Source organism: Tubulanus polymorphus, chromosome 8 (genome assembly GCF_964204645.1).
Source record: "Tubulanus polymorphus chromosome 8, tnTubPoly1.2, whole genome shotgun sequence".
NCBI lineage: Eukaryota > Metazoa > Nemertea > Palaeonemertea > Tubulaniformes > Tubulanidae > Tubulanus > Tubulanus polymorphus.
This window is the reverse complement of record NC_134032.1, coordinates 15,909,705-15,932,308: the sequence shown is the minus strand read 5'-3', so window position 1 is coordinate 15,932,308 and position 22,604 is coordinate 15,909,705. Positions and strand designations below refer to the sequence as shown.

At 42.7% G+C, this 22,604-nt stretch overlaps 2 protein-coding genes across 4 annotated transcripts; one reads left to right on the top strand and one right to left on the bottom strand.

The window, feature by feature from the left end:
- The first annotated feature begins 418 nt into the window (after positions 1–418).
- On the top strand, positions 419–13,754 carry LOC141909591 (glutamate--cysteine ligase catalytic subunit-like). 2 transcript variants are annotated; one of them, XM_074800065.1, is made up of 15 exons: positions 419–608; positions 3,408–3,422; positions 3,721–3,830; positions 4,236–4,361; positions 5,301–5,372; positions 5,462–5,575; positions 5,920–5,978; positions 6,422–6,642; positions 6,860–6,976; positions 7,063–7,314; positions 8,893–8,985; positions 9,075–9,179; positions 9,887–10,069; positions 10,527–10,647; positions 11,326–13,754. In XM_074800065.1, the coding sequence occupies exons 1-15, from the start codon at positions 459–461 to the stop codon at positions 11,583–11,585; spliced, it is 1,998 nt and encodes a 665-aa protein (XP_074656166.1). In that variant the 5' UTR covers positions 419–458; the 3' UTR covers positions 11,586–13,754. The 2 variants fall into 2 exon arrangements, with proteins under 2 accessions (XP_074656166.1, XP_074656167.1); XM_074800066.1 differs by lacking the exon at positions 3,408–3,422.
- Positions 13,755–14,583: 829 nt separating this feature from the next.
- LOC141909647 (uncharacterized) lies at positions 14,584–18,995 on the bottom strand. Of its 2 annotated transcripts, XR_012619765.1 has the most exons (5): positions 18,886–18,995; positions 16,936–17,880; positions 16,350–16,551; positions 15,243–16,276; positions 14,584–15,205 (listed from the first exon to the last, which is right to left on the bottom strand). XR_012619765.1 is itself a non-coding variant. In XM_074800194.1 (4 exons), the coding sequence occupies exons 2-4, from the start codon at positions 17,782–17,784 to the stop codon at positions 15,459–15,461; spliced, it is 1,869 nt and encodes a 622-aa protein (XP_074656295.1). In that variant the 5' UTR covers positions 17,785–17,880; positions 18,886–18,995; the 3' UTR covers positions 14,584–15,458. The 2 variants fall into 2 exon arrangements, 1 of the variants encoding a protein (XP_074656295.1); XM_074800194.1 differs by having other exon boundaries at positions 14,584–16,276.
- Between the last annotated feature and the right edge of the window lie 3,609 nt (positions 18,996–22,604).

The following is a 22,604-nucleotide window of genomic DNA, read 5'->3' as shown; positions in this document are numbered from 1 at the left end:
CAAATCGACTGAGTTAATCACGTAAAACAGGGTCGAACCTCAACATCCCGCTTTACAGCTATACACCGCCATCAATCTCGCCATTTCTCGCGCGTATTGAACGCGTCCCGCGAGAGTTCACCGTAATTTTTTTTTCACCGATTCAAATTTCAGTTTTTATTCTCCAAAATAAAACAAGTTATTCCTATTATTTCAAACATTAGCCGTAAATATTCTGATTATGATTGATAATTCGAATAATAACGATATTATCAAATATTATCGGATTGGTGGAGTGGGACAGGGGCTGGCTCCGATAATATCATAATCAACAAACCATGTAAGAACCACTAGCTGCGGCAGTCGAGTGTAGGTGGCAGCAGTAGACGGTGATGTCTTTGAATTGAATTGAATATTTTATTAGATCGAGTATTTTGACATGAAGGCGATCCCGTGAGTTGTATTTTGATTAGACTACGATGGGTTTATTGACGGAAGGTTCCCCTTTATCCTGGGCCGAAACTGAAAGTAAAGCGGAACACGTTAGAAAACACGGAATTCAACAGTTCATACATTTATACAACAAACTGAAGGACAGACAGAATGATTATTTGAAATGGGGAGATGAGGTAAGCCCCCGGTGCGGTAGTTAGTTACTGGTTACCTAATCGTTGGTGGTAAGCTTTTTATAATCGGATGGGCGGTAAAAGTGCAGATCTGCACCTCTCGTGATTGACGCAATCTACTTTAGCCTAATGTCTATTTATTAATGGATGAGACCTGTTTTTCTGGGATATTTTGCTTACTTTTTGGGGTACATACCTCATTTATGTCTTAACAGAATGCCAAAAGTCGCGGACAACAACTGAATATCCGATATATTTCCAGTTCTGTACCAATTAGATGGATTGGCAAAAAGACTCCTTAAGTCCAATTGAATGAGAGAGAAAATCCTCCATTTTGTCAAATTTCTTGAATTTTTACATTGTCACCATGCCTACGAAATGAAGTTATTTTTCTTGTGGGGTCTCAACAACTAAATCAGGGTGGCGTAGGCATGGTAACAATGTTCAAATCCAAGAAATTTGACAAAATGGAGGATTTTCTCTCTCATTCAACTGGACTTAAGGAGTCTTTTTGCCAATCCATCTAATTGGTACAGAACTGGAAATATATCGGATATTCAGTTGTTGTCCGCGATTTTTGGCATTCTGTTGAGACATAAATGAGGTATGTACCCCAAAAAGTAAGCAAAATATCCCAGAAAAACAGGTCTCATCAATTAATAAATAGACATTAGGCTATGACAGAATCCAGGCGAAAATCTTTCTAGTGAAGATATCTTAAAACTAGTCAGTAACCTGTCTGTGGTTTAGTTTCACAATCGGATATTTTCACAAACCACAGTCAGGAATGGGAAGGTCATTTTTGTATGAAATCTTCGTCAGCCAATTTGACTGACGAGTAATTTGCCTGGCATTTCATTGTCTCTTAAGATATCCGTCTAATTTTTGTTGTAATCGACGCACAACAGATTCGTAGTTTGTCTGATACCTATAACACCTCACCTGACGATCTTAATCCATGTGCAAATCGGCCGTAAAGTGAGAGTAAATTTCCGTCCAGTCAACAGCTGCCATTTTGAAAATTACTGGAGGTGCTGGCACCTGTGGACTGAGGCCAGGACAACAGCACAAACTAACGAAGCGAAACGACGAAATTGAAAAAAATTAAGAAATCAACACTTATTCACATTTTTCTTTTACCAGAATTTATTATAATATAATTTAATATGGAAAACCTGAAGATTTGAAATATAAGTTGGAAAACCATCAAAAATAAAAATTGTCGTTTCGTCTTGAAAGTTTTATATAAATCCTTGTAGGTCCCCTTGTCTTATCATGCCACATGTGCAATACAGAGAAATGGCGGCCAATGGCGAAATTGGTGGAGAAATTAATTAATTTCTCAAAATAATGTTGATTAACCACTCGAAACATACATAAAATTGGATTATTTCGAAAGGTACCTGTGTTAGATTGTGAATTAAGCCATTAATTGTGGACTGAAGTGAAAAGAAAGTATATTTTTGAAGTGTTACTTTTTTCAACCGTGTTTTGGTCCTTGTCATCCCTAACGTTGGTATAAGCCCATCCGATTATAAAAAGCTTACCACCAACGATTAGGTAACTAACTATCTTAAAACTTAACCAATGGCAATCGCTATTTACTGAATTGCTGATGACATTTTGACTTGAAACAATGATATTTAATGTTATTGATTGAACCGTTTACGCTGTGAGGTGCGGATCTGCACTTTTACCGGATGGGCTTATACCGGCTTATGTGGTTTGTGAAACTATCCGATCGTGAAACTAAACCACAGTCAGGTGACTGACTAAGCCCCCGGTTGACCAGCCCCCTTTTTTGGCGTTTTATTACACATAACTAGGACGTAATTATACTGTTAAGATTTAATTTTATTTTCGTGATGAATGAAAATGCTCATTTTGTCAAATTCGGGAGATACTTCTAAATAACTAAGAGAACAAAGTGTCTACAGTGCCGGAACCTGGTATGATCAGCATCTAATAAGTGCCGGTAAAACAAAATGGTGGCTTTTTCAACACTAGAAAATAAGGGTTTAACGTCTAGAGGTTGCCGTAGTTTTGTTACTAAGAATATTCGAAGTACAGTCGTTCTGTAGAAATGACGATCCGAGCACTTGCCCTGGCATGACGAACAATTAATCATATTTTACTGTGGTTTAAAATTTGTCTACATCGATCTCATTAGAATATAGGAGAGAATTTGATATTCAGTAAATAGCGCGTCACAGAACTACAGACGTTCGGAACTTAATTGAAGTCGGAGTGTGGATTACCGTACGTTCGATTCAACGCACAACGCCTCGTCGAATCTGGATTTGGACGATCGGAAATTATGTCAAAATAGATAAGAGATAATAGGATAAAACCCACTATGTACAATTAACAGAATTTAAAATCGAGAATTTATTTCTAAAATGTAAAAACACGACGTTTCGATCTCACCCTAGAGATCATCGTCAGGTGTGAGATATTGACTAAAAACAGGGGTTTATATACAGAGGAAAACAGATTAATGTTTTACATTTTAGAAATAAATTCTTGTTTTTAAATTCTTTTAATCTGTAGATAGTGGATTTTTATCTTATTATCCGTTCACCACGTTTCAGTGTGGTTATCGTTTTATGACGTATCTCCTATTTGAATGTGATATCCGGAATCCAGTGTGGTTATCGTACAATAGATAAGAGATTTCTTGAATTATTGAAATAAACGAGGTCGAAGATAAAACAATGAAACAAAAAAACTGACTTGAAAGTATTTTTGAATTTTTATATCGATTTGCTCTCTCAAGCCGATTAATCGCATTGTTAATTGTAGCACGGACTCTCAAACGTAAGGGTCCATGGTTGTTGCCGACAAACCTGCCTGAACGTGAAAAGAACTATGACCATTCGCGAATTATTCTCGATTTCTATAGATCTGCCACTGACAAAAAACATCTACCCGACCTGGGGTGGTATCCTAGACAACGGCGGCGACTATAACTGCAACGACCGATCACGTTTTAAATCGCGAATTCTTTATTTAATCGTAATTTCGATTCGGATTTTCGAACGGAAAAGTTTTGATGAAATTTACAATCATTTTTTCATTTGATAGATTTTAATGTTTCTGATTGTCGTTTTTGCAGGTTGAATATTCTTTAGTGAAATTTGATCATGAAAATAGAACGGCACATTTACTGCTGGAAGCGCCTCGATGTATCGAAACACTTCAGATCGATGAACTCAACGCTAAACAGTTCGTTATTATTCATATTATAGTTAATGATATTGATATTCATTAGAAAATTATGTATCATGCACAATTTTTATGAATTTCAATTTATTTAATTTAGAAAGCATTATATAAGAATATTTACAAACAGGACAAAAATAAAATTAAGACGGCTTTCTTATGAGGGCCAAGCAAAAGCGAAAAGGCCGCTATAGCAAGCACCCTTGAAACGGAAAAACAGAAGAGAGAGAGAGAAAAAAAAACAAGAAAAGAATAGAAAAATGAAAATTTTGCCATTATTTAGAACTAACCCGGAAAAATGATAGAATTTTGAAATACTGAGAGTGCTGATTATCGATTAAAATCCACTTCACTAGTCAAAACTGACTTATTTTGGCGTTTAAATGTATTTGTTATTTATATTTGTAGAGATACGAAACTTGAAGCGCTATGGAGGCCTGAATACGCTAGTTATATGGTAGAAGGGACTCCGGGTGAACCCTACGGCGCCCTGACTGCTTGTTTTAATGTCGTAGAAAGCAGCATGAAATCCAGGTACGTTGCAGAAGCTCGTTTAGGGGGACAGGGCTAGAAACTGGTGGAGCAGAGAGACAGGGGCTGTGTATTAAATCTATCAGTACATTTAATTGAATGGTGATTGTGTTGTTTAAGGGGGACAGGGCTAGAAACTGGTGGAGCAGAGAGACAGAAGCTGCATATTAAATCTATCAGTACATTTAATTGAATGGTGATTGTGTTGTTTAAGGGGGAGAGGGCTAGAAACTGGTGGAGCAGAGAGACAGAGGCTGTGTATTAAATCTATCGGTACATTTTGATTGAATGGTGATTGTGTTGTTTTAGGGGGACAGGGCTAGAAACTGGTGGAGCAGAGAGACAGAGGCTGTGTATTAAATCTATCAGTACATTTTGATTGAATGGTGATTGTGTTGTTTAAGGGGGACAGGGCTAGAAACTGGTGGAGCAGAGAGACAGAGGCTGTGTATTAAATCTATCAGTACATTTTGATTGAATGGTGATTGTGTTGTTTAAGGGGGACAGGGCTAGAAACTGGTGGAGCAGAGAGACAGAGGCTATTAAATCTATCAGTACATTATAAGCCTCTCAGTGCGGTGTAAGAATCAGTGATGGATTTTGCTAGTACACCGCACTGCGGTGTATTGATGTAATTAGTTTTTATCTCTATTGAAAGATGGCAGCACCTGTCAAACATGGTGAAATACTAGTAACTAACGATACACCGCACTGCGGTGTAGACACACTATAGTGGTATTCCTGTTATTCAACACACTAGGGTGGAATTTTTCAAAATTTTCAAATTATCTCTTGCACTATAGGGTATTAACTAGTCAGGACTGAAAGGGTTAATTGAATGAAATATGATAGTGTTGTTTTAGGGGGACAGGGGTAGAAACATGTGGCGGGGGAGAGAAGAGGGGTGTGTCCCGTTTGATTGTATGATCACTGTTGTTGCAGGCGTGAAGCTGTGAGTCGTCTGTTGGACTCGGAGACCGGTGAAATAGCGCTGTCACTCACTGCATTTCCAAGGTGCGTTATTCCGTTTAAAAAACCGCAAAACAAAATGTGTTTCGTAGCTGTTTGTTTTTTTACATCGATTCGATGAATTTCGTTTTCAGGATTGGATGTGTTAATTTCACGTATCCTCACTGTCGAGCCACTCCGCAGTCCGGACCGTCACGGTCGTTGTTCTTTCCAACGGAAGCAATTAATATGTCTCATCCAAGATTTCAGTCAGTATTTCAAACAACTGCAGTAGACTCTGCCTTACTCTGTACCGGTCGACTTGGTACTGGTTGGCACAGTACCGGTCGACTTGGTACCGGTTGACTTGGTACCGGTTGGCACAGTACCGGTCGACTTGGTACCGGTTGGCACTACCGGTTGACTTGGTACCGGTTGGCACTACCGGTCGACTTGGTACCGGTTGGCACAGTACCGGTCGACTTGGTACCAGTCGACGCTGTACCAGTCGGCGCAGTACCAGTTGGCGCGGTACCAGTTGGCACTGTACCAGTCGGCGCTGTACCAGTTGATTCTGTTTTTAATGGTGTGATTTTGTTTTTATTTTCTCCAGGACGTTAACTCGAAATATCCGGGAGAGACGTGGAAAAAAAGTAGCTATAAACATTCCCAGTAAGTACTCACTAGCCAGTTCCACAGTTCTACACCCATTTCCGCGGTTCTAGATAATTCAGTTCCACGGTTCTGGACTCAGTTCCACAGTTCTCCGAGTCTCACAGAGTCCTGAACAGTGGAACTGAGTCCAGAATCGTGGAACTGATTCCAGAACTGTGGAACTGGATCCAGAGTGACTGTGGAACTGGATTCAGAACTGTGGAACTGGGTCCTGAATCGTGGAACTGGGTCCAGTAACTGTGGAACTGAGTCCAGAACTGTGGAACTGAGTCCAGAACTGTGGAACTGGGTCCTGAACCGTGGAACTGAGTCCAGAACCGTGGAACTGAGTCCAGATCTGTGGAACTGGATCCAAAGCCCTGGAACTCTGTCTAATAATGTCATTATTCACTGTATATATATATATATATATATTAATGCCTGTAAATTTAATGTTGCAGTTTTTAAAGATAAAAATACACCGTCGCCGTTTGTTGAAGATTTGTCCGTTTACGGGGACACTGACGGATCATCAGCGTCTGCTGCTAAACCTGATCATATATACATGGATGCGATGGGATTCGGGATGGGCTGCTCCTGTTTACAGATGACGTTTCAGGCGTGTAACATCAACGAGGCTCGATTCCTCTACGATCAACTAACTCCACTCTGTCCTATACTGGTACGTATTCACCCTATGACATCACTCTGTCCTATACTGGTACGTATTCACCCTATGACATCACTCTGTCCTATATTAGTACGTATTCACCCTATGACATCACTAGCGAGGTCATCGCGGGATACCGATCTTTTTATAATGAAATATTTATATAATTAAACAGTTAGCTCTGAGCGTCTCCCGTCTATAGAGGATATCTATTTATATAATTAAACAGTTAGCTCTGAGCGCCGCGTCTCCTGTCTATAGAGGATATCTCGCTGATGTCGATTGTCGATGGAACGTCATCGCTTCATCCGTAGATGACAGAACAGACGAGGAATATGGTTTAAAGGTCAGTAATTCAAATCAAATTTTATAAGAGCGTCTTTTCAACCGACGACATTGTTGCGGTTATTATTGTCATTTTTCTTTTTTCAGCCGTTAAAACAGAATCGATTTCGAATAACGAAATCTCGTTACGATTCTATCGATAGTTACCTGTCGCCGTGCGGTGATCGCTATAACGACGTGGAATTAACGTATAATATCGATTATTATAACGATTTACGTTCGGCCGGTGTCGATCATCTTTTAGCTCAACACGTCGCTCATTTATTCATCAGAGATCCGATATCTTTATTCAGCGAAAAACTCAACCTCAACGATGAAATAGACACTGATCATTTCGAGGTAAAATTATAAGGCGAATTTATCACGTCAAATTAAATTTGATTTTAATTAAAATCGTTTTTATCTTGTCATAATCAAATTCGATTTGGCCTGATTTTTTAATTTAACACGGCATCAAATTCAAATCGATTTTTCATATCATCAAATCACCACCGGAGGCGATTTGATACGATTTGAAGATGGTGGACTCACAAATTTGTTTCAAAAACTGATATGTCAAAACTGAAAGAGAAACCTGAAACTTTTTCATAGGAAATAATATTTTAGAAAGTATTTTCTTGTCAGCCGTTTGGAACAAGGTGTCAAATTCATCCTGTTGTGCAAATCTTATTTGATTAGATTACACGTCACTAGCAAATTATGATTAGGAAAATCAAATCTATAGTTTTACGCGATATTTATGTCTTGTTTGTTTTGTTTTATGTCGTTTCTATCTTGGGTGTTTCTGAATACCGAAGAATAAACTTATTGGAAAAAATCATTTGATTGTGACGAGTAACACAAGGAACCTCTTAATAAGAAACAGCCCTCACTGAGGATATCTTATAATTCAATCATGGAATTTGAATTTTTTGTGTCTTGTTGTTCTCGCTGGTGATGAGTGACACGAGGAACCTCTTGATAACAAACAGTCCTCACTGAGGATATCTTATGGTTTAATCAGTGAATTTGAATTTTTGGTGTCTTGTTGTTCTTGCTGGTGACGAGTGACACAAGGAACCTCTTGATAAGAAACAGCCCTCACTGAGGATATCTTATAATTTAATCAGGGAATTTGAATTTTTGGTGTGTTGTTGTTCCTGCTGGTGATGAGTGACACAAGGAACCTCTTGATAAGAAACAGCCCTCACTGAGGATATCTTATAATTTAATCAGTGAATTTGAATTTTTGATGTCTTGTTGTTCTTGCTGGTGACGAGTAACACAAGGAACCTCTTGATAAGAAACAGCCCTCACTGAGGATATCTTATAATTTAATCAGGGAATTTGAATTTTTGGTGTCTTGTTGTTCTTGCTGGTGACGAGTGACACAAGGAACCTCTTGATAAGAAACAGCCCTCACTGAGGATATCTTATAATTTAATCAGGGAATTTGAATTTTTGGTGTGTTGTTGTTCCTGCTGGTGATGAGTGACACAAGGAACCTCTTGATAAGAAACAGCCCTCACTGAGGATATCTTATAATTTAATCAGTGAATTTGAATTTTTGATGTCTTGTTGTTCTTGCTGGTGACGAGTAACACAAGGAACCTCTTGATAAGAAACAGCCCTCACTGAGGATATCTTATAATTTAATCAGGGAATTTGAATTTTTGGTGTCTTGTTGTTCTTGCTGGTGACGAGTGACACAAGGAACCTCTTGATAAGAAACAGCCCTCACTGAGGATATCTTATAATTTAATCAGTGAATTTGAATTTTTGGTTGTTTTTGTTGTACTTGCTAATGACAGTTAATGACAATAGGCCCCACAGGGTCAGGAAATAATCAGAGAATTTTGAATTATGTCGTTAGTCGTTAGTAAGAATCGATGAGAAAATGAGTTAACTGACCACAATACGTATGTTTATTATTTGTAGAATATTCAGTCTACAAACTGGCAGACGATGAGGTTTAAACCGCCACCTCCAGATTCACCGATCGGCTGGAGGGTCGAGTTCCGTCCTACTGAGGTTCGCTTATCATCATCATCCCGAGAGTAATAACGGTTATTAAACCTTGTCTCCAATAGAGGGCTCTAGTAGTGTGGTTTATTTTATAGGTTCAACTGACTGATTTTGAAAACGCAGCTTACGCGACTTTCATCGTTTTATTGACGCGCGTCATTTTATCGTTTAATTTGAATTTTCTGATTCCGATATCGAAGGTACGTTTGACCTCTTTATTTCCATGTTTTCCCTCTGTTTGTCACTCTCCTCCCTCCTACTCTCTCCCACTCTCTCCCTTCCACTCACTCCCACTCTCCTCCCTCCTACTCTCTTCCACTCACTCCCACTCTCCTCCCTCCTACTCTCTCCCTTCCACTCACTCCCATTCTCCTTCTCCCTCCTACTCTCTCCCTTCCACTCACTCCCGATCTCCTTCTCCCTCCTACTCTCTTCCACTCACTCCCACTCACTACCACTCTCCTTCTCCCTCTTACTCTCTCTCTTCCACTCACTCCCACTCTCCTCCCTCCCACTCTCTCCCTTCCACTCACTCCCACTCTCCTCCCTCCCTCTTCCACTCACTCCCATTCTCCTCCCTCCCACTCTCTCCCTTCCACTCACTCCCACTCTCCTCCCTCCTACTCTCTTTCTTCCACTCACTCCCACTCTTCTGCCTCCTACTCTCTCTCTTCCACTTACTCCCACTCTCCTTCTGCCTCCTACTCTCTCCCTTCCACTCACTCCTACTCTCCCCCTCCCACTCTTCTGCCTCCTACTCTCTCCCTTCCCTCCCACTCTCTCCCCCTCCCACTCTCTCCCCCTCCCACTCTCTACCCCTCCCACTCTACCCCTCCCACTCTCTCTCTCCCACTCTCCCCCTCCCACTCTCTACCCCTCTGACTGATATTTGTGTTTATATTGATAGGTAGAAGAGAACATGCAGAAAGCTCAGAGACGAGACGCCGTTAAACAGGAGCGATTTTACTTTCGTAAAGACGTTCAATTCAAATCGATGAGAAACTGTGATTTATTGTCGAACGAGGAGAAAATCAAATGTATCCATTCAACGTATCGGGAGATGAGTATCAACGAAATTATCAACGGACAGGTCAGAATTATATTCACCCTATGACATCATCGAAATACCTACCGATAGTTATATATAAATGTTCGCTTAATCCATAATAACAATGTCTGCCTCCATAAATCCCCCTATGACATCATCAAATTGTCTCCTACTAGTGATTCGATCTATGGACACTTGTAGACAAAGATGTCTGCCTCCATAAATCCCCCTATGACATCATCAAATTGTCTCCTACTAGTGATTTTATCTATAGACACTTCTAGATAAGATGGCTACCCCTATGAATCCCCCTATGACATCATCAAATTGTCTACTAATAATTTGATCTAAAGACACTTCTAGAAAAGATGTCTGCCTCCGCAAATCCCCCTATGACATCATCAAATTGTCTCCTACTAGTGATTTGATACTGACACTACTAGATAAGATGTCTACCCCTATGATTCCCCCTATGACATGTTGCTGTATATTTTAACAGGAGAATGGTTTTCCCGGATTGATACCGTTAATTCGACGATATTTAAACGACCTTGAAGTAGATGTGGACACTCTGTGTACGATTCTACAGTATTTGAAACTGATTTCACAGCGAGCGTCCGGTAAGAGACTCACTCGCATAGAGGCTCGAGACTCACTCGCATAGAGGCTCGAGACTCACTCGCATAGAGGCTCGAGACTCACTCGCATAGAGGCTCGAGACTCACTCGCATAGAGGCTCGAGACTCACTCGCATAGAGGCTCGAGACTCACTCGCATAGAGGCTCGAGACTCACTCGCATAGAGGCTCGAGACTCACTCGCATAGAGGCTCGAGACTCACTCGCATAGAGGCTCGAGACTCACTCGCATAGAGGCTCGAGACTCATTCGCATAGAGGCTCGAGACTCACTCGCATTGAGGCTCGAGACTCACTCGCATAGAGGCTCGAGACTCACTCGCATAGAGGCTCGAGACTCGATCCAGAACTGTGGAACTGGATTCAGAACTGTGGAACTGGGTCCAGAACTGTAGAACTGGGTCCAGGACTGTAGAACTGGGTCCAGGACTGTAGAACTGGGTCCTGTACTGTGGAACTGGGTCCAGAACTGTGGAACTGGGTCCAGAACTGTGGAACTGGGTCCAGAACTGTGGAACTGGGTCCTGTACTGTGGAACTGGGTCCAGAACTGTGGAACTGGGTCCAGAACTGTGGAAATGATTCTAATATTCGTGATTAATATTTCTGCAAGATCGAATACAATTTCATGGAAACTTATAAATATTTGAATAATTATTTCAGGTGAACTGATGACGACAGCTGGTTGGATACGAGATTTTATCGGGAATCACCCCGAATATAAACACGACTCAACCGTCAGCGACCGCGTACAGTATGACCTACTGACCTGCTGCGCGAAGGTCACCGAAGGTCGACTCGTCTGCCCGAAATTACTCGGTAAATTCGCGACAAAAACAAACGGTGAAGTTTCGCAAGCGGTCGCTAAAGCCGAACATACGATTAATAATAAATCAATAACGGCAGACGCTACTCGACCTTGACCTCGACGATGATAATATATATTCCGTAGATGGGTTTTCAATCAGTTCTTTTTTAATTGTCTCAATGTGATATAAATGACTACAGTGGGACCTCATCGCAACGAAACGAACTTCAGGGGTTGGTTCCAAAGTCAGGGCTTAGACTTAAGACCATTCTAGACCAACTTAGTTCTATGGCCAATCTAACACAACTTAAGACCAGTCTTAAGATTTAAGACCGGCAGTTTTAGACTTAAAGTCCCGACTGTGCAACTGGCCCCAGGGGGCTATAAAATCGTTATATCAAGTATGTAAGTACATGTTGATGGTATTGTCGTATCTGACATGAAATTCTAGGTTTGTTAAAATCGATAAATCATTAATTATATCATTCTGAGGTCATTCAGATGAGGTTGCACTGTATATAGACACTTGTCTCTTTGATGTTTATAATCACTGTATAGATTAATGATACATAGTCAGAGTAGCTTCTTTTATCGATCGACAGAATTTATTTTAGACGCACGCGATGTATGAACAAATATTTGTAGTTCAGAGGATGGGGAAAAAGGGTCGCAAAATTAGGATTTAAAACTGTGTAATCTGGTTATTAACAGGAGTGGATACATTTATTACCGGTATCTCAGGGTCCGATCTAAGAAATGAAAGCCATTTGCCCTGAAATTTCGCTTGCCCCCTCCAAAAGCTACTTGCCCTACTACTACACAGGCAGTCGGATTGGTGGCACTATCATCCGTTGTATCGAGTGGGAAAAAAGCTTTGTGACATAAAATTGCACTAGCCCGGGGGACAAATGATAATGATTACCTACTTGCCCCGATGAGAATAAACTTGTCCCGGGCAATCGGACAAGTGTTTAGATCAGACCCTGGTATGTTTGTTGACAATATGAAAGAGGGTATTAAAACAAATTTGATAAATCTGTACGCTTCCCCATATATCATCATGAATCAGCTCCTGATTAGGCTAAACAAAAATGATACCTTGTTTCTCCGCAGCGGCCGGGTCATTTTTGTAAAATATGATAAAATTTATAAACAGTTCATTTCTATAGCGGCCGGGTCTGTTATGGTAAAATTGATCACGATTTTAAAAAAAGTAATGTATAGGGTAGATAGGCGGCTGGCCGGGTCATCATTTAAGCTCAGCAGAGCGGAGAAACAAGGTATCAATTTTTTTTAGCCTTAGTGGCCAGTTTTATCAAAAGCCTATGTATCGAAACAATACGTTCAGAATGGAGTAAGCATATAGGCATAGTGCTCAGAGTACAGTAGTGAGACCCAGTAGAAGTAAGCACTGTATAATCTACTGTACATCACAGTAGAGCCTACTGTACATCACAGTAGAGCCTACTGTACATCACAGTAGAGCCTACTGTACAGCGCAGTAGAGCCTACTGTACAGCGCAGTATAATCTACTGTACATCACAGTAGAGCCTACTGTACATCACAGTAGAGCCTACTGTACATCACAGTAGAGCCTACTGTACAGCGCAGTAGAGCCTACTGTACAGCGCAGTAGAGCCTACTGTACAGCGCAGTAGAGCCTACTGTACAGCGCAGTAGAGCCTACTGTACAGCGCAGTAGAGCCTACTGTACATCGCAGTAGAGCCTACTGTACATCACAGTATAATCTACTGTACATCGCAGTAGAGCCTACTGTACATCGCAGTAGAGCCTACTGTACATCGCAGTAGAGCCTACTGTACATCGCAGTAGAGCCTACTGTACAGCACAGTAGAGCCTACTGTACAGCACAGTAGAGCTTACTGTACAGCGCAGTAGAGCCTACTGTACATCACAGTAGAGCCTACTGTACAGCGCAGTAGAGCCTACTGTACAGCGCGGTAGAGCCTACTGTACAGCACGGTAGAGCCTACTGTACAGCACGGTAGAGCCTACTGTACAGCACAGTAGAGCCTACTGTACAGCACAGTAGAGCCTACTGTGTAGAATCTACTGTACAGTATAACAGTAGGCTTTACTCTGCTTACCTCAGGGAGCGGGGGTGGGGGGCTTGGTTAATAACTGACTGTATAACTTGTCCTCAAACTGTAAAATCATATATGTTCATTAATTATACTATAACACAATGAAGTCTTATTTATTACCGGTACAATGTAACATGTCTGGCACAAAACGGAGAATCATTTCAGATTTTTATGAAATTCTAGGAATTATGTAGAATTAAAAAAAAAACAATGCATAATTCGAAAAAATTATTCTTGGCAGTTTTTCTGTGATTGGTCAGTGTCATACTGTATGTACAGTTGTAGACAGTCAGAGACAAGAGTGGACAGTCTACCTGTAGATCAGAGACAAGAGTGGAGAGCCTACTGTAGATTAGATACAAGAGTGGACAGCCTACTGTAGATCAGAGACAAGAGTGGAGAGCCTACTGTAGATCAGAGACAAGAGTGGACAGCCTACTGTAGATCAGAGACAAGAGTGGACAGTCTACTGTAGATTAGAGACAAGAGTGGACAGCCTACTGTAGATCAGAGACAAGAGTGGACAGTCTACCTGTAGATTAGAGACGAGAGTGGACAGTCTACTGTAGATCAGAGACAAGAGTGGACAGCCTACTGTAGATCAGAGACAAGAGTGGACAGTCTACTGTAGATTAGAGACAAGAGTGGACAGTCTACTGTAGATCAGAGACAAGAGTGGAGAGCCTACTGTAGATTAGAGACAAGAGTGGACAGCCTACTGTAGATCAGAGACAAGAGTGGAGAGCCTACTGTAGATCAGAGACAAGAGTGGACAGCCTACTGTAGATCAGAGACAAGAGTGGACAGCCTACTGTAGATCAGAGACAAGAGTGGACAGCCTACTGTAGATCAGAGACAAGAGTGGACAGCCTACTGTAGATCAGAGACAAGAGTGGAGAGTCTACTGTAGATTAGAGACAGATGTTCAGTTTTTATCTCCTCAACTTGTGGCAAATTTATCCCAAATAAGTTTTAACTCAACCTTTATTTAATCAATAACGTTGTATATATATATTTTCACTTTGATTTAATTCCGATATTTAACAATAGAGGTCGTTACCTTGTCAGGTAATAATCCGAGGAGTTGCTGAATAATAGTTACACGATCATCACATCTACGCAGCAGCAAAGTGAGATAAAACCTAGTGGGTAAATTTGGTACTAAGAGTATACCGATTCCGGGTATATTTGGTACCAAGAGAATACCCAATACCTAACCCCCAGTACCCGGGGGTTAACCCAATACCGGGGATATCCCCAGTACTGGGTATACCACTGGGTACTGGGTATACCACTGGGTACAGGGTATACCACTGGGTACTGGGTATACCCCCAGTACCCAGTGGTATACCACTGGGTACAGGGTGTACCACTGGGTACTGGGTATACCACTGGGTACTGGGTATACCACTGGGTACAGGGTATACCACTGGGTACAGGGTATACCACTGGGTACTGGGTATACCACTGGGTACAGGGTATACCACTGGGTACAGGGTGTACCACCCGGTACGTGTATAAATGTATTGCACATGAAGCCACATTTGAGTGTCTATAAACAATTAACTCATTCAGTGCCAAAACATCACTGACAGACAGACTACCACCCCCACTCACCGCCTGACTGACTGGCTGGCAGTTACAAACTGCTCCCTGACTGACCACCTGACTGGCAGTTACAAACTGCTCCCTGCCCGCCAGGCGCCTGAGTTTTTTTACAAGGATTTACAAGTTTGTTCATTATTCAAACAACAACAATTATTTCACAATAAACTGAATCATCACAAACTCTAGATAACTGACAGACACACTGCACAGTGTCTCTGTCCGTCTGTCAAACACTGTAACGTCTGTCTGTCTGTCTGTCAAACACTGGGTGTGTTATAAATATGTATCGTAATCACCATCGGAAACCAGTTCATTATTACCATGGCAACAGGGTCCATCATCGTCATTGTTATAATTACAATTAGTATCACAATCCTGACACCAGGGGGCGTCTGAGAGACCTTCGTAAAACTCTCTCAGAAAATCTAAACTGTCTCCGACTAAATCATCACTACAATTACAAACTACATCGTCACCATGGCAACTGTGATCAGCGGTACGCGACGCTAAATCATTTTCATCATCATCATCATCGAAAGGAAGAATATCGTAGCAGACATCATCTTCATCAGAGATAAACTCATCATCATCATCATCATTATCATACACCACTGACCCTGCTGCCACCTGGTGATGATCAGTAGAAGCTGCTGCTGCCACCTGGTAGTGATCTGAAGCTGCTGCTGCTGCCACCTGGTAATGATTAGAAGCTGCTGCTGCCACCTGATGGTGATCTGATGCTGCCGCTGCTGCCACCTGATGGTGATCAGTAGTAGCTGTTGCAGCCACCTGGTGGTGATCAGTAGAAGCTGTCGTTGCTGCCACCTGGTGATGGTCAGTAGAAGCAGCAGCGATCTGTTCTAGGTATCGACGTCTGATGATAGATTCCTCGAGCCAGCGATATCTCACGAGTTCCTGGCGACATTGTCGATCCCACTCGGCCAGTTCACGCTCCCGACGTTTCTTCTTACGGTATTTATGTAACCGATAGAAACCGTACGCGGGTCCGAGTAGAACTCCCGTTCCGAGTAACACGGTGGCAGCTGCTGCCCCGAATACGATCGCAGGGGGCGCTGCGAACAGTGCGCTTACTGAAAAATATGTAAATACATTTTTGAATTTTAAATTCGTCGGCTTTCTCTGAACGAACTATAAATAACTTACCAAATATGGAACCTCTTTCTAGCTTGCGTCTGATTGGTTGATTCGGTCGATGTACGTACTTACAGCCGAGGATACTCCATCGACTGTGATGGTTGCCTAGCAACTGAACTGAACGGTAACGCTCGCCGCAACGGTAACAGAAATCGGTGTGGCACTTCGAGCAGGTCATGTGATCACATCCTTCGGATCTCTCGATGTAAAACTGTCAATAGAAATCAGGAATTTAAGATGGCCGCCTCTTTTATTCACCCTATGACATCACAGTTGTCTACTATGTCTATTTCAACTATGTCTGCCTCCATAAATCCCCCTATGACATCATCAAATTGTCTAGTGATTTAATGTGTAAACCCCTTCTAGAAAAGATGTCTGCCTCCATAAATCCCCCTATGACATCATCAAATTGTCTAGTGATTTAATGTGTAAACCCCTTCTAGAAAAGATGTATGCCTCCATAAATCCCCCTATGACATCATCAAATTGTCTAGTGATTTAATGTGTAAACCCCTTCTAGAAAAGATGTCTGCCTCCATAAATCCCCCTATGACATCATCAAATTAACTACTGTATAACTCAAATTACGTACCTTACATTTCGGACATTTTTGGGCGTTAGGGGCCTGATCGTAACCACGGCGATGTTTAGCCCATGATTTCAGCAGACGATCTCCGCGTTGATATTGACGACACGATAAACCGGCGTGACTCGGCGACTGACACTGAAAACACCATCTCAACTGACAAGCCGTACATTCCACTACAAATCCAGTCCGTCGAGTCCCCGGAACCTTTTTACGCACTGTATCTATATCCACCTCGGTGATGTGATTACAATGAGGACACGTTTTCTTATTCGGATCTCGATTCAAATCGATGATAAATCGTTTGTATTTATCTCGCGTAGCGGGAGATTTGAGATATCGATAAACGTATTTATCTGAGATTATCGACTGACAGTGAGTCGAAGGGCAGACGACCGGTACGAGTTTATCATCCACCTGTCCGTTAACGTATCTCATTAAACAATCCTCGCAATACGGCGCTAGGCAACACGATCGATACACGCATTGTTGCACGTCGAAACAGATTTTACACACGACGCTCGACGCCGACGAGGATGGCTCCGACGAGGACAGCTCCGGGGGACGTTCCTCGGCGTAAACTAAACCGATTTCGTGATCGAAACTGATTCCTCCGCTAGAGACCGATGACTCGTCGTCGTCGTCGGTTACCGGTGGCGCCCTCTCGTGGTCGTTACCATTATCGTTAATTAACCACATGACGTGTTCGTTGAGTATCTGTACGAGTTGCCGCGACGACGAAGACATTGTTGTCTCCAGATTTGAGATCACGTCTGTTTCTTTATTGAATTCATTATCATTCATTCGAGTATTACGCAATTCATCTAATGTGAACGACCAATCAGAGACAGCCATTACTCCATACCACTTCCTGTTACTCCGTACCGCTTCCTGTTACTCCATACCACTTCCTGTTACTCCGTACCGTTTCCTGTTACTCCCTACCACTTCCTGTTTACAAGAGAAAATTTAAAGACGGTTTTCATAGATGTGGAAGAAAAATAATCACTGGTTCCTCATTGTTACTATGGTGGTTGTTTCCCAGGATCCAGATCCACAGTTGTGAGTTAGAGTTAACTCTGAGTTAAAGTTAGTTCATTTTCAATGAGTTAACTCGGAGTCAAATCTTAACACAGAACTGTGGAACTGGATCCAGTTCCACAGTTGTGAGTTTGAGTTAACTCTGAACTCAGGATCCAGTTCCACAGTTGTGAGTTAGAGTGAGTTAAATCAGAGTTTAATATTAACTCGGAACTGGAACTGGGTCCTGGTTGAGGATTAATCCCTAGAGATATCTTTGATACACGGCCTACTACGCAACCGGGCCCAGAATTCCCTGTGACTGATGGAGTCTAGTCTCAGTATCGGTCACAAGGTGGTTTCACGATCAGATATGTTTCAAGCCGATCAGTTTGTAAAAGCTTACACCACCAACGATTAGGTGACTAACTAGGAATGAGTCATACTCCTCACTTATTCAACTCCTTACAGATAACAGAATCATGCAATAACCCTTTTTTAAACATTAGATCAGTTTTATTTTGAGGTCAGCTGTACATCTCTAGTAGGAGTAGAACCCTCTCCCTCCACTAAACGGAATTCAACTGAATTAATATCAGTACCGGTGAATCAGTGATTGTGCAATAACTCTTAAAGATTTAAAGATCAGTTTTATTCTGGTCACAAAATCTGTAGAATTCTGAGTGCTATCCCCGCGGCTCCCCCTGCCCGCCCTGTTGGACCTAAAACAGATCTGGGCCCAGCAGAGTTGAATCCTATTTCAACAGACTGAATAATCATATAATCATTGGATTGAGGAATCAATTCGATCTATCATTACCGACACCAGCTACCTACCATCATCACTCACATTCCAATCAATCAACTATAATTTTAATTTTTAATTAAATAAAATATATAAGGAGTAGATGATTAGGTAGGACTGATGATACTCACCACTATTAAGGTTGTGTGTATGTTTTCTGTCTGTCTGTCCAAATGCTGTCAATCCATTCATTCATTTATTTATTTATACGTGATTTTCTTGGGAAACCACCACATTTCTATTTTGACAGCTCTGACGTCATTATGGACACCTGGACCGGACTATTGTCCGGTGCCGGTTATTAGCGATTCGCGGGCGAATATGAATGAGTGAATGAATGTATGAACCGCGGCACGGACTCGCGGCACTCGGATCGTACTGGTGGTGTCTGTCACTCTGCCTGTCCACTGCTGTCAATCCATTTATTTATCTATTTATCTATTTTATACGGATCAGCTCATCTAGCAAAAAACACATGTTAATGGCACGTTGAGGAAGTGACCCGGGACAGGGGCCGCTATTTCAGGAGGGAGTCTGACCCGGGACAGGGCCGCTATTTTATATAGATATGCCGAGGGATTCTGACCCGGGACAGGGGCCGCTATTTCAGTATAGATATGCCGAGGGAGTCTGACCCGGGACAGGGGCCGCTATTTCATATAGATATGCCGAGGGAGTCTGACCCGGGACAGGGGCTGCTATTTCAGTATAGATATGCCGAGGGAGTCTGACCCGGGACAGGGGCCACTATTTCAGTATAGATATGCCGAGGGAGTCTGACCCGGGACAGGGGCTGCTATTTCAGTATAGATATGCCGAGGGATTCTGACCCGGGACAGGCCGGGGCCGCTATTTCAGTATAGATATGCCGAGGGAGTCTGACCCGGGACAGGGGCCGCTATTTCATATAGATATGCCGAGGGATTCTGACCCGGACAGGGGCTGCTATTTTATATAGATATGCCGAGGGAGTCTGACCCGGGACAGGGGCCACTATTTCAGTATAGATATGCCGAGGGAGTCTGACCCGGGACAGGGGCTGCTATTTCAGTATAGATATGCCGAGGGATTCTGACCCGGGACAGGGGCTGCTATTTCAGTATAGATATGCCGAGGGAGTCTGACCCGGGACAGGGGCTGCTATTTCAGTATAGATATGCCGAGGGATTCTGACCCGGGACAGGGGCTGCTATTTCAGTATAGATATGCCGAGGGAGTCTGACCCGGGACAGGGGCCGCTATTTCAGTATAGATATGCCGAGGGGAGTCTGACCCGGGACAGGGGCCGCTATTTCATATAGATATGCCGAGGGTGTCTGACCCGGGACAGGGGCCGCTATTTCATATAGATATGCCGAGGGAGTCTGACCCGGGACAGGGGCCGCTATTTCATATAGATATGCCGAGGGTGTCTGACCCGGGACAGGGGCCGCTATTTCATATAGATATGCCGAGGGGAGTCTGACCCGGGACAGGGACAGCTATTTCATATAGATATGCCGAGGGTGTCTGACCCGGGACAGGGGCCGCTATTTCATATAGATATGCCGAGGGGAGTCTGACCCGGGACAGGGGCCGCTATTTCATATAGATATGCCGAGGGAGTCTGACCCGGGACAGGGGCCGCTATTTCAGTATAGATATGCCGAGGGAGTCTGACCCGGGACAGGGCCGCTATTTCATATAGATATACCGATGGAGTCTGACCCGAGACAGGGGCTGCTATTTCATATACATATGCCGAGGGATTCTGACCCGGGACAGGGGCCGCTATTTCATATAGATATGCCGAGGGGAGTCTGACCCGGGACAGGGGCCGCTATTTCATATAGATATGCCGAGGGAGTCTGACCCGGGACAGGGGCTGCTATTTCAGTATAGATATGCCGAGGGAGTCTGACCCGGGACAGGGCCGCTATTTCATATAGATATACCGATGGAGTCTGACCCGAGACAGGGGCTGCTATTTCATATACATATGCCGAGGGATTCTGACCCGGGACAGGGGCTGCTATTTCATATAGATATACCGAGGGATTCTGACCCGGGACAGGGGCTGCTATTTCATATAGATATGCCGAGGGAGTCTGACCCGGGACAGGGGCTGCTATTTCAGTATAGATATACCGAGGGATTCTGACCCGGGACAGGGGCTGCTATTTCATATAGATATGCCGAGGGAGTCTGACCCGGGACAGGGGCTGCTATTTCAGTATAGATATACCGAGGGATTCTGACCCGGGACAGGGGCTGCTATTTCATATAGATATGCCGAGGGAGTCTGACCCGGGACAGGGGCTGCTATTTCAGTATAGATATACCGAGGGATTCTGACCCGGGACAGGGGCTGCTATTTCATATAGATATGCCGAGGGAGTCTGACCCGGGACAGGGGCTGCTATTTCAGTATAGATATGCCGAGGGAGTCTGACCCGGGACAGGGGCTGCTATTTCAGTATAGATATACCGAGGGATTCTGACCCGGGACAGGGGCTGCTATTTCATATACATATGCCGAGGGATTCTGACCCGGGACAGGGGCTGCTATTTCAGTATAGATATGCCGAGGGGAGTCTGACCCGGGACAGGGGCCACTATTTCAGTATAGATATGCCGAGGGAGTCTGACCCGGGACAGGGGCTGCTATTTCAGTATAGATATGCCGAGGGAGTCTGACCCGGGACAGGGGCCACTATTTCAGTATAGATATGCCGAGGGAGTCTGACCCGGGACAGGGGCTGCTATTTCATATAGATATACCGAGGGAGTCTGACCCGGGACAGGGGCCGCTATTTCATATAGATATGCCGAGGGAGTCTGACCCGGACAGGACTATTTCACAGTTTGTAGTCTGTGATGATGATATGCCAGTATTACATTTATCATGTATCCAGAATAAAACTAGTCCCTCTTTGTCTTGCATTATAATGAATGGACTTTTAAGGACAACTTTCTAATCATTTCCCAAAAGGCAGAGAAAAGAATTAGCAAAATCAGTTTATCAAAAAATCCACTCGATTTTATGCAACCGACCACTATCTAACACATTCACGTGTAGGATCCGAGCCCAGTGGCATTTCATGGCAGTAGGCCGAATCTCATTTTTGAAAATCTTGGCGGGACTGTTCATTGGTCAGCGCGATGACGTCACACGGTCAGTATATAAGCCCAGGTCACCTGATCCTCTTCCCAGACGGCCGTTAAACAGGTAAGCTAACAGTTGATATTGTAAAAATTTTGTCCGTGTTTCTCATAACTAGAAGTATGTCGATTTTGAATATTCTAGGTCTTTTTAAGAACGCGCGTGCAATTTTCATGTTTTGAATTATTGAAGTTAATAACGTTTCTGATTTGAGAATGTTCGTACTAAAAGCAACTGTGCAGAGATATATCTAAGTGTATGTAACATATAATACGTTCACAGCTCAGTTGTCTATTCAACCATGACTTGAATAACCATTGAAACCTTTTCATTCGAATCGCAGTGAACTGATTTTATATCCAGGTCAACGTAGCTACTTTGCATATGTAAGAAGTAGACAGTAGAAGATCTGATGATAAATTTCGATTGAAATCATTTTGATTATCACGAATGGTCTTCAAACTTGCTGATTATTTTTCTAGAACATTCGCTCGAAGAAGTGATTTCTTGATTGATTTTAATCTTATTTTTATCATTTTTTCTTTTATATTGTAGCAGTAACCAGCAGCCAAAACATCAGCAATCAACATGGACTTTTTTTATGCTACATTGAAGGCGGTAAAGGTCGAGGTAGTGACGAACAAGGGCCGCTCCCTCGACCTTTTCTGTAAATTAAGTAAGTTTTTACACTAGTTTTTATCTCAATTA

What these genes read in the sequence shown, in the direction of transcription:
- LOC141909591 (XM_074800065.1), top strand. Translation starts at nt 459, where the DNA reads ATGGGTTTATTGACGGAAGGTTCCCCTTTATCCTGGGCCGAAACTGAA. An exon ending in ATGTCTCATCCAAGATTTCA is followed by an intron (nt 5,576 to 5,919) that starts GTCAGTATTTCA and finishes TATTTTCTCCAG; the next exon opens with GACGTTAACTCGAAATATCC. An exon ending in ACGAAATTATCAACGGACAG is followed by an intron (nt 10,070 to 10,526) that starts GTCAGAATTATA and finishes ATATTTTAACAG; the next exon opens with GAGAATGGTTTTCCCGGATT.
- LOC141909647 (XM_074800194.1), bottom strand. Translation starts at nt 17,784, where the DNA reads ATGGCTGTCTCTGATTGGTCGTTCACATTAGATGAATTGCGTAATACT. An exon ending in AAAAATGTCCGAAATGTAAG is followed by an intron (nt 16,552 to 16,935) that starts GTACGTAATTTG and finishes TTCTATTGACAG; the next exon opens with TTTTACATCGAGAGATCCGA. An exon ending in AGAAAGAGGTTCCATATTTG is followed by an intron (nt 16,277 to 16,349) that starts GTAAGTTATTTA and finishes CATATTTTTCAG; the next exon opens with TAAGCGCACTGTTCGCAGCG.